This window comes from Molothrus ater, chromosome 19, assembly GCF_012460135.2.
Source record: "Molothrus ater isolate BHLD 08-10-18 breed brown headed cowbird chromosome 19, BPBGC_Mater_1.1, whole genome shotgun sequence".
Classification (NCBI taxonomy): Eukaryota; Metazoa; Chordata; class Aves; order Passeriformes; family Icteridae; genus Molothrus; species Molothrus ater.
The window spans coordinates 12,811,073-12,827,154 of NC_050496.2; the positions used below are offsets into that span (position 1 = coordinate 12,811,073).

Consider the following 16,082-nt stretch of genomic DNA (forward strand, 5'->3'; position numbering starts at 1 on the left):
CAGCTCTAGACATGGTTCTATTTTATTACGGCAAAGGTGAAAAAGCCACCTTGGCCCAACAGGCAACCAGAAAAATTTATCCCAAAAATAACTCGGTACAAAACAGGTCTGCTGAGAATTAAAAAAAACCTTTACAGGAGTTAAAACCTATCCCAGAACATAAAAGTAAAACAAATCCCATCCTCGGTAGTAGTAGCCACAGCCGCAGCCCCTGCCGGGAGTGTGGAGCAAGATTGGAGTCCTTCCCTGGCCCACTGCTGCCGCTTTAGCTGGTGTCCATCTGCAAGAGAGGGAGCAAAGTCACCACGGCCCTGGCACGGCCCTGGCACCCGGCAGCACCCCCTCACCCCAGCCACCCCCTCTGCAGGCAGCCTGGCTCTGCTGACCTCCCAAGTGTGGGGGGGACAGGGACAGCTGGGTCCAGGCCACAGCACACCTGCACCCCACACTGCTCCAAGGCTGTGCCTGGAATCCTGCTCATCCCACTCCTTCCATGCTCTTGCCTGACCTGTCCCATCCTGAACACCCACTCTGCTGCTGTGGAGTCCTTGTGGCCTCAGCTTTGCTGGGATCCTGGCACAGGCTGAGCAAGTTCCAGCTACAGCTGCCACCTGCTCGTGGCTCCCCAGGCTGGGGCTCATTTCTGCCACCAGCGCAACACCCTTCCCCAGCAGCACACCACACAGTTCCTCCACATGAGATTTTCCTTGGTTTTCCCATTCCTGCATCCCATCAGCTCTGTGAGTTTTGTTCTGCAGCTGCTGCTCATAGTGGCTGTTCCAGCTCTGGAGCCTGGCAGGAGCAGAGCCTGTTCCTCAGCCATCAGGAACAGAGACAAACTGCTCTGGAAAGCGAAGCTCAGGCCCAAGCCAAGGCACAGCTCAGCTTCAGAGCGGGACTGCCTCCATCCAAGGCCCTGGAGAATGCTTTCCCTTTCCTGCCAGCTCCAGACTGCCAGTGCTTTCCAGGATGAGATGCTGTGGGGAGCCCATTACCGTGCCCAAGCAGCACTTACCCTGGCATTGTAAGCATCCAGCTGTGCATCTAGTTCTTCTGCAGAGAGCTGCTGTTTGGAAGTTCTTCCAGCTCCTCTGCCTCTCCCTCTGTTCCCACCACGAGTCCCTCGCCTGTTGCCTCCACCTCCAAATCCCCCCAAGACCCCGCGGTTCCTGGTCATGCCACCTCTGTTTACACTGCAAGTTTGAAAAGCAACAGTTTTAGTGCCTCCAGTGAAGCTGAACAGGAGCCAGGCTCCCCAGCAGGGAGGGCTCCTGCCCTTCCCACCCCCTGCTCGGGCAGGGCTCCCCCACCTCTGTGCTGGTCTCCGCTGCGTGTCGATCTGTGACGTGACCAGCTGGATGTTCATGGGGCGCCCTGCAGGGAGAGCAGCAGGGACAGGAGAGCAGCTGTGAGCCCGTGTGGGACACACACACACATGGGGCAGGGGCACAGGGACGGGCAGGGACCAGGGACATGCAGGGCTCTGCCCCAGCCACAGGAGCTATGGGGCCAGGCCAGGCAGCCTCACCATCCAAGGGCACCCCGTTGTACTGCTTCATGGCCTTCAGTGCATCAGCCTTCCTCTCGAAATGCACGTCTGCCGTTCCTAGGCTGCGGCCAGACCTGTCATAGTGCACAGCTGCCTTCTTCAAGGTCCCAAACTCTGCAAAGAGCTCCTGGAACGAGAGGGAAAGGAGCACGCCCATCCATCAGTGCTGCAAATGCTGCAGTGCCCCACACTCGGGGTCAGGACTTGTCCAACCACCTCAGACAGCCTGGAAAAGCTCCCAGAGGCACAGCACAGCCCGTCAGCAAGAGTCCAGGCATGGTCACAAGTGGCAAAAGCAAGCAGGACTCCACGCTTGTGTCCTGCAGGAGGCACATTCACAGCCAGGGAAGCAGATTCAAGGGATGCTGACCTGTTTGGTTTTTTCCCAGGGGAACTGGGGGTCTTTGTTGAAGATGAGTCAAAGCAGCAACAATTGAAAACACTCCAGACCCCAGACACCTTTCTCAGAGGAGAATGTCCATGTGAGGGCAGGGATCCATGAGACCACAGCACTTCTACTGTGCTGGACTCCTGCCCCTTAGGAACATACCCCAGAAATGGAGACCAGCCAAGGCCTGTGCTGAGCTCTGTCCTGTGCTGCCACAAAGGCTGGAAATAAAGAGGCAGCAACAGAGCCCCCAGTTTTGTTTCTCAGGCACCACATTTGGGAAGCCAACAAGGTTACTGCACTGCCTGTGTCAGCCTGCTCCCGAGGCACAGCAGGGCTCTCAGCAGGGTTGCTGGAGGACAGCTGCAAAGGGCAGCTGGCAGATGCTTTCTGGGCAGAATGTGGCAGGCAAGGCTGTGTCAGCTCTGCCCAGAGCCCGGGGTCAGCTGCTCCTGCCTCAGGGGACGCCAAGAGCAACCAGAGCACCTCCAGCCTCTCACACCACAGAAAGAGGCACTGGCACAGGAACAAAACCACATCTGAGGCAATGCTAAATTATGGGGCTGGGGGCCAAAGCCACTGTCAGCCCTGCTGCTAAACAAACCCCAGTTGGAGCTTGTGCAGCAGCAGGAAGGTGAGTCCTTGTTGCACACAAGGCACAGGGGCTGAGTTTTACACACTGCTGCCTCACTGCAACAAACAGGAGCCTATTAAAATCCAGTCTGAACTTACAGGAGGGCAGCATACTACCCAGTGAGTGACAGAGCTCCTTTCCAGTTCCCCACACGCAGCCAGATGGCTGTGTGGAGAGGCTGAATGAATGAATGAATGAATGAATGAATGAATGAATGAATGAATGAATGAATGAATGAATGAATGAATGAATGAATGAACTGATGAGGAAAGTCTGGCAGCAGTGGTTTGGTTCTCCCTGGAGAGGCCACGAGAGCCAGAGGCCAGGGTGGTGGCAGCCGTCTGTGGCATTCAATTCCTGCAGAGCTCACAGCCCACTCCTGAGCCTGGGACACCCCTCAGCCTCCAGCCCCGAGGCCAATGCACCCAACTGCAACCCCTGTGGGCTCTGACCAGCCCAAAGGGGCACAGCCATGACAGGTGGAGCACAGGACACCATGGCACCAGTGCAGCTGTGACAAATAACGACCTGGCTGCACTGAGGGGTGTATCCTTGGGAACCCCCTGACACCCACCAGAGTGGGGCTTGGCAAAGCAGCAGAGCCCACAGCACCATTAGGGACAGCTACAGCTACACAGAGCAGGGGCTCAGAGAATCATACTGCATCCTCCCATCACAGCGTGACCCAGCAGAGTCACGGCGTCGCTCCGTGCACCGGGCAGTCCCTTACAGAGCACCTATAAACCGAATTTCCCGGCCCCATGGAGACCACCAAAGCAGGCACACGTAGTGCCAACCCCATCACCAGGGATTCGTTCAGCCGGGAATGCTCGGCCCCGGTGCCAGGCGGAGCAGGGCCGGCGGGGGTCCCGCGGGCACCGGCCCGGCCGATGAACGGGGCCCCGCTCCCTCTCCCCGAGCCGCACCTGGATGTCCGCATCCGAGACGCCGAAGTCCAGGTTGGAGACGAGCAGCTTTCCGCCGGTCTCCACGCCGGCCCCCGCCCCGAAGCCGCTGTCGAACAGGTCGTGCTGCCACTTCTCCGGGAGCTGCTTCGGCTGCAACGAGACCGGAGCTCGCTGACCGGCGCCAGGGCCCCGCCGCCCGCGGCCGCGCCGGGACCGGACAAAGGGCCGCCCGCGTCCCCGCCCCGCACGGGCTCGCCGCCCCAGCCCGCCGCGCCGCCGCGGCCCAAGCCCCGCCCGCCCGGTCCGTACCCGGCTGTAGGGCGCGGGCCGGTTCCTGCCGCCGCCTCGGGCCATCACCGGCCGGTTCCGCACGGGGCCGCCGCCCGCGCGCCCGCCGCCAACGCCGCCCCGGCCGGGCCCGCCCCCGCGTGCGGTGCCGCCCCGGCCCCGGCCGCCCCGGCCGCCCCGGCTGGCCCCGCGCTGGCTCCGGTTGAGCTTAATGATGTCGTCCAGGGACATGTCCATCTTGTCGGCCATGATGGCGGCACCGCTCCCGCCCGCACTTCCGGCCGCGCTGCGCCCGCGCCGGAAGCGGAAAGGGCGGGGCTGCGGAGCGGCGGGCGCGCGAAGCTCTGTGGGGCGGACGGCACTTCCGGGGGCACCGGGACCGGGATCAGGACCGGGACATGCGGGTGCGCGTTCGGAGCTGGCACGGAGTCGCGTCCTGGCTGTGGGTGGCCAACGACGAGAACTGCGGCATCTGCCGGATGGCGTTCAACGGCTGCTGCCCCGACTGTGAGTGCGGCACCGGCACCGGCACCGGGCGCTGCGCGCCGGGCGGGGCTGACGGTGTGTCCGTGCCGCAGGTAAGGTTCCCGGAGACGACTGCCCGTTGGTGTGGGGGCAGTGTTCGCACTGCTTCCACATGCACTGCATCCTCAAGTGGCTGAACTCGCAGCAGGTGCAGCAGCACTGTCCCATGTGCCGCCAGGAGTGGAAGTTCCGCGAGTGACGGCGGCACCGGGCACCGGGCACGGCCGTGACCCGCCCGGCCCGGCCAATAAACGTGCGACGCCAGTCCGTGTCCGTGTCTGTGTCCGGTGTCCCGCGCTCGGGTCGGTGCTCGGAGCGGGGCCGGGCAGTGACTCCGCCGGGCGCCCCGCGGGCTCCGCCGCCCCGGGGCGGGCGAGGCGGGACCCCCGCGCGGGCGCTGCTCGCCCTGTGCCGCCCCGCCGAGCCCCGTTCCTGCGGCCCCGTTCCCGCTGCCCCTGGGCAGGACCTCGGCGCCGCTCTCCGGCCCGTGCCGCTCGCCAGCTCCGACACCGGCGGCTCTGCCCAGCCCGGCCCGCTCCCCCGGGGCTCCGCAGTGAGGACCGGGGCCGCCCCGGGGCCTGACTGCCCTGGTACCCCGGGGAGTGTGCGGGGCCTGAGCAGGGCCAGGGGCCCTGGGGTGACAATAAACGTGCTCGGGATGGCTCTGTCTTGTCTGTCCTTGCTGGGGAGGGGGGAGCCCACCCAGACCTGGGAGCTCGGGGCTGCTGAGCCCTCCAGCCCCTCCTGTGGGAGCTGCAGGGCACAGGGCAGGGCCAGCAGGGACAGGGGGCTCCTGTCCTGTGTGCCCCCAAAAGCCCTGCTCCCCCTCGTGCTGCAGGGGGCCTGGCACAGCCTCTGCCCGGCCCTGGGGCAGCTCTGGCAGCAGGACACAGACTGGGGCAGTGGGGTGGCAGCTGTTCCCTGGCAGGGGCAGCCCTGGGTCACCCCCTGCTCACAGGGTGAGTCCAGAGCACAGCACCAGCCTGGCTGCAGTGCCCATCCCACTGCTGGTGCCAGCCCTGCCTGGCCCATGGGGGTACCGTGCTCATTAGGAACAAAGCCAAGGAGTGTCCCCAGTCCCACCAGTGCCCCTGGCTGCAGCTCTGACACACATGGACCTGCCCTGCTGTGCCAGGCAGAGCCCAGGAAGGGCCAGCAGGGTGAGTGGTGGCTGCCCTGGGGCTGAGCAGCCCCTGTGCCATGGAGCCTCAGGGAGTGTGGGGCTCCCTCTCAAGACCAGGGCACGTGTGCCCTGTGCCCCCTTCTGCTACCCGGGCTCCAGCCCCAAAAACACCAATGCACAACTCTTCAACATTTTATTAATGATCAGCAACAAAAGTTTACAAGAGAGAGGACACCAGACACAGCCTGGCAGGACCATCTGGCACAGTGCAGTGAGCTGCTCAGGATACCCACCCCAGGATCCTGGAATGTAAGAGGCAGAAGGGGCTCACAGCTCAGGACCCATCTCGCAGCCTGCGCCTCCCCTTGGAGGCAGCATGCTGCATGTCAGCCATCAGAAAACACCCCCAAACCTTCACCTGGCCAGGCCCTGCCCTCAGGTAATCAATCCATCAGCACAAGGGGGGCCCTGAGCACTGTGCACACGAGGCATCGGGTCCTGCTGCCTTGCAGGGAGAGCCTTTGGGGAAAGGCCCAGGATCCCTGTGCCTTGGGAGAAATGCCTGGACCCAGCTCCACCTGCCCCCTCAGCAGCTGCACCTGCAGCAAAGGAGTTGCCCAGGGCATCTCTGGGTGTGGGCAGGGGCAGGAGCTGAGCAGAGGCGGCACAGTGAACCCCAGCATCTCCTCTGGCAGGCAGCCCCTGGTTCCTGAGCCAGAGCTGCAGGAGGAAGCCCAGGAGCCCAGTCCTCGCCCCAGGCCGCTCTCAGTGCCTGTGCAGCCACCCAAGCCCTGCCCAGGGGCTGCTCTGCAATGCTGAGCCCAGGTAGGACAGCCCAGGCTGGCAGGGCAGGGGGCACGGGCAGCTCCTCCACTTCCCTCCTACTAAGAGCCAGAAATGGCAGAAGGTAAAAGCACATCAACATGTTAAAACATTAGTTATAATTAAAACCTTTTTGTTTTGTCAAATCTCCTCCTGGGAAAAGGGTCAGGGACTGATTAACGGAGATAAAACTAGGCAACGGAATCCCAACTCGTTATGTCTGCATAATTAGTGCAGGAGGAGCTAGGACAGCACATCCTGCGTGCCAGCAGGGCTGCCCCCCTTCAGGGCTCCTTTCCTGCAGAGCAGCTGCTCTCCCAGAGGGTGAAGCTGCAGCTCTCTGTGGCTCACACGTGCCCGCTCTGCAGCTTAGTGCTTCTCCTGCTCCAGCCTTCTCATGGCCTCCAGCACAGCCAGCTCTTTGGCTTCTTTCTTCTGGTTGCGAGCTTCAAACTCCAGCCTGCAAATACCACACAGTGCCCTAAGATTCTCCTTCACCCACGCTGCTTGCAGACAAAAGCACCTGGATCAGGGGAGCATTGCCTTCTGTGCTGCTCAGTTCTGAGAGCACTTCAGAAACCCCCCAGGACCCCCAGAGCCTCTCCCAGAGCTTCCCAAGGCTGCTGCCAGCCCTCTGCAGTCCTGCACTCCCACACTGGTCACACAGACGTCCTTCTCCCTCTGTGGAAGAAGCTGCTATTCCACTCTTGGGCTGTCCTGGGTGATGTAACACCAAAATCAAATTTATCACTGATGTGAGCCAAGGTGCTGAAAGAAGGACTCAGGCCTAAAAAGACCAAAGCTCTGGAAGAAGCAACGTGCCCTTTCCCCTGGGATACAGCAAAGGAAATTTATCATTAAAGGAGAAAACCAATAAATGTGCAGTACAGCACATTCTGACACAGCAGAGTTCAGCTGTTCCCTTCCCTGTACAGATTGATTGTGCAATCACATTACAGCCTGCCCAAGCCATGAAAGAGGAAGCCAAGTTTGCTGCTCTGTGCCTTCAGACAACACCTTCTCCCCCGTTTGGTCCCATCCATCAGTCCCCAGACACTCTGGAGGGAACAGTACGTGACAAAACCAGGAGACAAGGAAATCCAACCTGTTCTTGATGATTCTTTGCACAATTAGATCTGTGGTGAGATTGCTGCCACTGTCCACCAGCTGGAAAATGCCACGTTGCTTTGGTTCCTGCAAACAGACACAGACAGGGCTGTGAAAACACGTGGGACCCGGGTGTGCAGCCCAGCTGAGCTGGGCCGTGGCAGGGTGACAGGCAGGATGCACAGTGATCTCCTCGGAGGCACAGCAAACACTCGCTGAAAGCAAAGCTCCACATACACAGGAGCTGCCCAGCTCAGAGAGCAGAGCACACAGGATTTCTCCCTCTACATGAAGGCATCAGGAACGGGCAGAGCAAAGCAGTGCTTGGGAGAGGGGAGCTGCTGGGAATGATTTACTGACTGCTCCACGAAGCTGCCCTCAGGCGTGGATGAAAAGCTGCAAAAGCCTCCTCTGCAGTACCTTCCAGTCCAGGAACACAACCAGAGCCAGGCTCTGGCTATCAAATGCTGACAAAGCCAGTGGCACTTTACCTCATATGGATCAGAACCGTCCTTGTCCGGCACCACCTCAGTCATCCCATGACAAACAAGTGTTACCTGAAGGAGGACACAAAAGTCACTGACAAGATCCAGAAGATGACAGGGACATTTCCTGCCACTACTCCCACTGAGCACAGCCTGGAGACCAGCAAGGCCACCCTCCTGCACAGCCTGGCAGTCCCAGTGTGAGCAGGACACTCCCTCCTTGCTCCCCCGTGCTGTCCTGCACACTTCAGCTCCCCACACATCTCCATGTCCATCCGTGTGCAAGGACTCACCCTGAAGTGATCCAACAGATCAGCAGTGACAGCGTAGGGAGCTCCAATCACCACCTCTGAGACATACTGAAAAAGGAACCAGGTAGAGTCCAGATTTGGGAAAAAACCCATCAAACAAAAACCCAAAACCCAATCCCAAGCCAGAAGCCAGCTGCTTCTTAAAGAGACCTGAGCAGGTCACCTGGCTACAGTCAGAAGTTCAAATAAGGGAACAGAGAAGTGGGTTCAGCACTAACTGCTTGTCACACAACAGCTTTTTGTTCCTCTACAGAATGTCCTTTCTGTACCTATAGAGCAAATCCAAAAGTTAATTGCTCCAGGCACACATTTCTGGGGCTCCCCACGATTTTGTCCCAGGCATTTTCTCCCCTGCTGCTTTCTCTAGTTTTCTAGTGGCACCTGTCTGACCACACAGCTCCCTCTGTGGCATCCAGCCCTGCCACTGCCAGCAGAGCAGCTGGATGGGGCACAGCTTGGATCAGCCAGGATGGCACAAGAGCCCAGCAGAGCCTCCCAAGAGGATCAGCACCTCTGGCAGCCTCAAGTGATCTTGTCTGTCTTCTCAGGGCACACCAAGGAGCTCGTGCAAGGTCCCTGAGCACAGGTGACCACCAGCAGGCTCTGGGCAGTTCTCAGAGTGCAGAGACACCACTCACCCTGCAGGCCAGGACGCTGAGGGTTCTCTCATGGATGTTCATGATGGGATAGTTCTTCCCTTTGTAACGATTCACCTCCTAGGGCAAAGCACCAGGCAAGTCAGAGGGAGACAGAGCAACTCCCTTGCCTCCCCTCTCTCCCACAATGACATCCCTGTCCTGTCTCTGGGAGCACAGCCTGCCTGGTTCAGGGAACAGGCCCCAGCTGCTCTGCCCTGGGACAGGTTCTACACGGACCTGATCGAAATGCAGCCCAGCAATGATGTAGGGCTTCTCTGCCAACTGGTGAACCTTCTCCAGGAAATCCACGTGGCCAACATCTGCAGAACTGTTTAAGGAATTGAAGCTCACGTGGAAAATAGAGGAAGGAAGACAGAAATAGAGTCACACAAAAATGACAGTGGGAGACAGGAATCCCTAGGATTTTATTCTTGCAGTACTTATTGCCTATTTCCAAGAACAGCTGCTGCCTCCCCCCTCAGGTTCCACTGGTTCTGGGCAAAAGCCAGAGACTTTTTCAGCTCCACCTTACATGGACTCAGCTTTGCCTCTCTCCAGAATTTCTGCTTGTCCCAGATGTTCTGGCACAAAGCCTCAAAGCCTGCCCCAGGAACAGCGGGTCCACTCCAGGTGCTGTGGCAGCCAGTCTGCACCACAGTCACTGGAGTGCTGAGAGTACCCATCTACCTGCCTTCCTGAAATCCACAGCCACAGACTGCTCCACACAGGAGCTACAGGCTCTTTCTCAGCATCCCGTGACTAAGACACTGCCAGGAAGAACTCGCTCCTGACTCCTCCCTCACGTGCAGCTACAGAAAAGGAAAAAGAACGAGGCAAATATGCAGCGTGGTGCCTCCCAACATGAGAACATCAGACAAAGAGCAGGGGTGCAGCCCTAGAGAGTCAAGGATACGGAACAGGTCGAAGGCTCCAGCCACGTAGATGATGGTGTCTCCTGGCTGTGGCTCCTTCCCTGATGCAAACTGGATGATCTTCTGGGATGTCTGCAGGAACTGCGAGACACCAGTCCAGGGACTGTGACCTTTGGGCCCCTGTGGAAACATACACCAGACACAGCTTCTTTTCAGGCTCTGGGAGGGGGTTTGGACAACACAGAGCACAGTGCTGGGCAATCTGCTCATCTGAATTTGCTGGCAACTGTAACTCTCAGCACCTTGGACTCTCTACATTCCTGGCATCAAGTGTTTAGATAGTAGCCCTTTATGCCCTGTCTAAATCATCACCTCAGCAGACAGCTCAGGAGATGCCAAGAGGAAAGCTCAGGAAGGAGGAAGACAACAGGGCAGGTTTGAATTTCCATGAGAAGCAAGATGTGCTCGGGAAACAACACCGACCAAGCTATGCCCTGCCAGCCCCAGGGCACCTGCCTGGCCCTCAGCTCTGGGACAGAGCTCGGTCCCCACCACGTGGAAGCTCTGCAAACAGCCACAAGTCACCTGCTCTGCCACCCTAAGCTGCTCCATGGGACTTGGCAGGACACACACGCTGCAGCTGAGGCCAGAGCAGGCCCTGCAAAGGGCAGCACGCAGACAGCTCAGCTGTCAGGGTCACCCAGGGTACCCAGTGCCCTGATCCATCCTACCCAGATCCAAGCCCCAGGAAACAGCCATGCTAGAGCAATATGCCCCAAAACACCTACTCATAACCCCCAAAATAGTGGGGAACTAAGGAAGATTCAGACAGGTCAGCAAATCCCCTGTGAGTAAAAAAGACTTGCTCAAGCTGCTGGTGCAGCTCATTCAGCTGGAAATAAAGAGGGCTGGCTCCTTAGGAGCAGTGTGAGCCCCAGGCTGGACCTGGCAGCTGGAGCACTGAGAGGGCTGTGCTGCCCTCGAGCTCTGCAGCAGTGTGGCCACACCTGCTGTGTCCACACCTCCCACACCTAACACAGCACCTGCAGAACAACAACACAAGCACTGAGAGGAGCAGCCAGAGGCTGTCCCAGGCTGGAGCCACGGGCACTTGGGAAGTGTCAGGAAGGAATTTACAAGCAAGGAAGGAGCCCAGCAGAGGCTCAGAGGGCACAGCAGCCCTGTGGTCCCCCTCAAGGACAGCTCATGCTGCCCTGTGCCACACCTGCCCATCACACCCACTGCAGGCGCTGCCATGTGGGGACAGCAGACGTTCACTGAGACATTACTGCTACATGTGGGAGGACAAACAAGCCTGCAACAGGCCAGAAAGCACACTGGGAATCCTTCTCAGGCAGGACAACAACCAGACGTCCACGACCAGAACTCACATTACCTTCCCAAAGTTGTCAGTGTGCTTCCGATAGTCTAGGTCCTCATCCTGAAGGGAGATAAAGAGTCAAAATGTTTAAGCACTTGCACAGCTCATCCAACCAAGATATGCTTGTGTGTGGGAAGTGCTGGGAAGGCCAGGCTCAAACGCACACCAGGGATCCGTGGCACTGAATGCTGCCAAACTGGTTAATACCTAACCAGAGTCCTGTCCCAGCATGAGTCAGAGGAAATGTGTCCTTATCTGATCCCAGCTTGGCACTGCCAGCAAAGGTGGTTCTTGCCCAACCTGCAGCCCCAAGAGTGCTGCACAGCTGCATCCTCCCTCAGCCCAGCAAGCCCCTGACAGGACAGCATCCCTTTTCCTGCCAAAGAGCCTCACAAGAGGCAGGCTCAGGTACCTGCAGCAGCCAGCAGCACTGGGCAGATCTCACTGTCAACTCCTGTGCTACAGCTAAGCCAATTTAGCAGCTCAGCACACCAAAACATCTCCCTCTGTCCCTCAATTCACCTGTAGGTCACTTGTTTCTGCAGTTACCCAGGTGATTCTGTTCCCAGATTCCTTCACTACTCAGTAAATTCAGCTCATTACCTCACATAAAACCACTGACTTTACTTTTCCCTGGTTAGGTTAGCTCCCAGCCAGAGAGAGCTGAGGAGACTCAAGAAAGGTCTGATTAGACTAGAGACAACAGAAGGCAGAAGCATGAAGCTCAGTGGAAAAGGAGAGGAGCTTCTAACTCTGGCAGCACCTGGCTGACAGATCAATGTGCCTGCACTGTGTTGTTTCACCCTGGGAGGAGTCATGGGCTTGCCTGCAGTTTCCCTAACGTTCCAAGGCCCACCCTGATCATGAGGCACAGAGTGTGTCCCATCACAGTGTGATCTCAGACACGCTGAAGCAAACATGAGCAGGTTGTTCTGCTGCCCCTGCCCGTTCTCCACGCAGGAGCCAGGCCCAGGAGCTCTACCCCTCCCTTCTGCTCCATGTGGGGCAGCAGAGGGAAGAGCTGTTCATGCCCTGTGCCCCACCTCCCCCCAAAGCCCCCTGACTCACTATGTTGCTGTGGTGAGCCTTGGTCATGAGCAGCATGCGGCCAACAAGGTCGGTGGTGGACACGCCCTGGGTGCGTTTGCATTCCCTGCAGAGACAAGCAAAGGATGAGGCAGGAGCCGCAGGAGCAAAGGCTCTGCCCTCCCACCACTGCCACGGGGCACCTGTGACACCTGATAAACCCAAACCAGGGGCTGTCCTCCTTAGCCCTCCCTCTCAAGAGCAGCATTTATCTGCTGAGCCTCGGCATCATCCTCACGCCACAGCCACTGCTCGTGTGAACACTTCCCTCACCCAGGCTGCCCACCAGAGCCAGCTCTCAGTGAGGCTTTAAAACCAGAGCCAGCCTCTGCCAGGAACCAGACACCCCACTGGGCAGGAATGTCTGCCCCCCTTCCCTGAAGCCAAAATGCTGGCACCAATTGAAGCTCTGACACACCTACAGCCAAATTCAGGTGTGACCTGAAGAATGGTATGTTTCATCTGACTTCCCTTCAAGGCACAAAGTCTAACCCTAACCCAGAAACTCTGCCCAAAACAAGATAAACAGGTAAGCAAGAGGTTACCTGTATCGCCCTGCTGTCTTTACTTCCTCATAGGTGTCCTTGCCGTCGATAGTTAAGGTGATGTCATCTGCAGAGAGAGAAAAGCTTCAGAACTGGACCCAAGCTCTCCTGCACAAAAGCAGCAGCTGTGCAGGTCCCACACGCCTACAACTCTGCAGTCCAAATCCCTGTGCGTCCACAGGGGACATGTCCTGTGCCCCACAAAGATGTCAGGGGTTTTTAAGACTACTGTGTCTGTGGAGACAAGGATATTCCTGGACATTAACACCATCACCCATCTGGTGCACTGCTGGGTGCTGCAGCAGCAGGCACACCTGATCGTCGTCTGAATGACAATAAACAAGCCCTATCTGTATCAATGTTAAAAATGAACCTTTTAGCTATTCTGGGACTGGTTTTAACCCTTGGCTCATGTTACAAGTTTTCAGTCAATGAAACAGTTAATCCAGTGGAAAGTTCTTCCTCTCACTGGCTGCACTCCCACAGTGACATGCAGGACCCTTCTACAGAGGCCATTCTGGCTCATCTCTGGCACATGGCTCCCAACTCCCCCTGCAGAAACACCTCTCACACTTTTGGTGATGGTGCAAAGCCTTCACAAGCAAAAACTAAGCTGCTTCCCCTTTGCCAAAACAGCCAGAGGGCAGCCCTGAGTGTGCCCGCACAGAGGGGTGCCTCAGTCCTGCTCAGCTCCCTAAAACCCCACAGCCTCCCCTCAGAGCACAGCCAGGCACACGCTGCCAGCACAGCCGGGTGTGCCAGGAGGGCACACACAGCAGGGCTGCTGGCACCACCTCAGGTAAGCTCAGCTATTTCCAAACTCTGCTTTTGCACAAACACAGCCTGGCCAAGCTGCTGGTGCAGGGTGTTGCTCGGAGAAGCACGGGATGATTGCGACAGGTCAGCAAGTGGCAGAGGGGACAAATCCAAGCAGCTGGAGCAGGGGCCATGAGCACTCACTCCTGTGCGGCCATAACCCCTCAGCACCCCTGCAGGGATCACGTACACCAGACACGTTCAGGGCAGGCAATGAAGTTAATGAGGAATTTGATAACCACTCCATCCACGTGAAAAAAGAATATTTATCTTCTAAAGATTAAGGATTTATTTACACTTTGTGAAATACTTGGCTTATCAACAGCAGGTGGCTGGGATCAGATGAGAGATACATGAAATGAGTACAAAGACTACTCCTGGTCAAAGTAACAAAATTGCTTCAGAGGGGCAGGGAAGAAGGGCTGAGGCTTAATGAGCATTGGCAGCAGCCCAGGAAGAGACAGAGTCCCAGAGCAAGAACATTTCCTCAGAACACTGGTTCTCTTTAGCAACAGAACACCGAAAAGTGCTCACACTAAGAACTAGGTCTCTGGCCACACAGTCAGCTGAGCCACTGAACAGCTTATCAGCTGGATAAAGAGAGAAGCTTTTCAGATCTAACCTTGTCCCAGGATAAGTAGAAATAAACATGGTTGTATTTCTGCATGCTTTCCTTTTCAATAGTGTTTTTCACACTTAAGTTTTGTAATTGGCTTTCCCCTTTGCACAAATTTCTGCTGGTGCTAAGGGCAACCTCGGGATAATTTTAAATGACACATTTCACCTTTGTAAGTTAAAATCAAGGGCCCTGGCCACTCTCGAGATTCTGAGCACACTGACAGGTTTCTCCAGACCACGAGACCAAAAGCAGCTGTGCTGCCCGGTGCAGGTGTTGAGAAGGCAGAGCTCTGCAGGTAGCCCTGCCCCTGCTGGTTTGCAGCAGGGCACCTGGAGCACACCTGGAGCCCCCAGGGGCCCAGGTTAGCACAGCCACTGCCCCATCACCACTCACCCCCATGCACGCAGAAGTCACAGCTGTACTTGTCCAGGGTTTCCAGCGTGGTGACATAAGGAGCTCCAGGAGCAATCTCATCCACCCACTTGATGGCCTGCACCATTTTGTACCTCTCCTCCTGTGTAAAGACGGGGGGACCCTTGTGCTTGGCAATCTCCTCTGGGGGAGAAACAAAATTCCAGTTAGAAGCATGTCCTGCAGCTACAGTGACTCTCAGTCACTGCCCCTCTCATTTCATGGGTAGGTGAACTTCACTGCAGGCTTATCCTCAGATTTGGATCAGTCTGTGGTAGCAAAGGAAGCCCCAGACAGATCAGAAAATATTTTGATTCAGTTGCATTTCCTAAACATTTAACAAGGGCCCTGGAATTCTCTCAGAGGGCAAAAGGTCTCAGTGCTTCCCTGTACCCAGATACTTCTTCCTGAGAGGATGAGCTGGGCCTCCCAGCATCCCCCCAGGAGAAATTTCCATCTTAAACAGTAACTTCATACTACACCTGGTTCATACTGGAAATTCTGCATCCACAAACCCGTTTAAAATACATCTTCACATGCCAGAACTTGTTTCTGACACTTAACTTCCAGGTTGCCTTGAAAAGAGTTTTCTCCACAAGGTAATTTGTTTTGAAACATAAATTCTGCACCTCCTACCAGCAAAAGCAGACTGATTTTTGTCTGTTTCAACTGTTTTTATAGCACAGAAGGCAGATTAACCCTCGGAGGCTGCAAGACCTGACCCACCCAATCCTCAGTCCAAAAGTATGACGGGATAACTCCGCTCCCAGAGAAGGGACATCTTTCTCTTGAAGGTACTGATCCTGGAGCAGATGCAGGATGAAGCCTGACCCTATCAGGAACTCTTGGGGCTAATGCTGCTGGGCAATCTGAGGGGCTGCACGAGAGGAATGCTGGTAAAACCTCTTACCATCGGTGTGGACCCCAACGATCAGGTAATCGCCCATGGCCCGTGCCTGGCGCAGCTGGTTCGAGTGGCCGTAGTGCACCATGTCGTAGCTGCAAAGAGAAGGGTCGGCTCAGCCGGGCAGCCCGGGACGCTCCCGGGCGAGCTGCGGGAGATCTGCCCCAGGCTCGGGGCTGCCCCAGGTCTCTGCTGCCGGGCAGGGCTGTGCCGGTCCCCGGGGCCCGCAGCAGCGCTGCCGGTCACCGCGGAGAGCCCCCGGTGCTCCAGGGCCGCTCCCTCCGTGCACCTGCCCGGCAGGGCTGGCTGCAGCCCGGGGCAGCGGACCGGCCGCACCGGCGCCCGTTAAGCGGCCGAGCTCAGGGGCGCTCCCGGCGCCGGGCGGTTCGTGCCCAGCCCCGTTCGCCGCCGCTCGCTGAGCACGGAGAGCGCCGCTGAGCCGCGGGCCCGGCCCGTCCCGCCGCGCTGACAGAGGAGGCGGAGGCACCGGCGTAGCCAACACGGTTTATTTCCGCGGCGCCGCGACATCACCCGGCCCGCGCCCGCCCCGCTCACACTCACCATCCATCGCACCAGACGCGCACGGGCCGGTGGCCGCCGCCGCCCGCCGCGGCCCCGCCGCCGCCGCCGCCCGCCGCCCCGTTGCGCAGCATGGCCGCGCTGTCACCGG

At 57.9% G+C, this 16,082-nt stretch overlaps 3 protein-coding genes across 4 annotated transcripts; 1 reads left to right on the forward strand and 2 right to left on the reverse strand.

The window, feature by feature from the left end:
• Window positions 1–4: 4 nt before the first annotated feature.
• Window positions 5–4,042, reverse strand: ALYREF (Aly/REF export factor). Its single transcript, XM_036394779.2, has 6 exons — window positions 3,789–4,042; window positions 3,498–3,629; window positions 1,529–1,676; window positions 1,311–1,374; window positions 1,016–1,193; window positions 5–280 (listed from the first exon to the last, which is right to left on the reverse strand). Exons 1-6 carry the CDS (start codon window positions 4,014–4,016, stop codon window positions 266–268), a joined length of 765 nt encoding a protein of 254 aa, XP_036250672.1. The 5' UTR covers window positions 4,017–4,042; the 3' UTR covers window positions 5–265.
• On the forward strand, window positions 4,040–4,556 carry ANAPC11 (anaphase promoting complex subunit 11). Of its 2 annotated transcripts, none has more exons than XM_036394781.2 (2): window positions 4,040–4,345; window positions 4,438–4,556. In XM_036394781.2, exons 1-2 carry the CDS (start codon window positions 4,166–4,168, stop codon window positions 4,489–4,491), a joined length of 234 nt encoding a protein of 77 aa, XP_036250674.1. In that variant the 5' UTR covers window positions 4,040–4,165; the 3' UTR covers window positions 4,492–4,556. The 2 variants fall into 2 exon arrangements, with proteins under 2 accessions (XP_036250674.1, XP_036250673.1); XM_036394780.2 differs by having other exon boundaries at window positions 4,088–4,274; window positions 4,346–4,556.
• A 1,038-nt stretch (window positions 4,557–5,594) lies between these two features.
• On the reverse strand, window positions 5,595–16,080 carry PCYT2 (phosphate cytidylyltransferase 2, ethanolamine). Its single transcript, XM_036394446.2, has 13 exons — window positions 15,974–16,080; window positions 15,419–15,507; window positions 14,491–14,652; window positions 12,663–12,729; window positions 12,100–12,184; window positions 11,047–11,091; window positions 9,692–9,830; window positions 9,016–9,098; window positions 8,779–8,856; window positions 8,123–8,188; window positions 7,836–7,901; window positions 7,343–7,431; window positions 5,595–6,697 (listed from the first exon to the last, which is right to left on the reverse strand). Exons 1-13 carry the CDS (start codon window positions 16,063–16,065, stop codon window positions 6,607–6,609), a joined length of 1,152 nt encoding a protein of 383 aa, XP_036250339.1. The 5' UTR covers window positions 16,066–16,080; the 3' UTR covers window positions 5,595–6,606.
• Window positions 16,081–16,082: the final 2 nt, after the last annotated feature.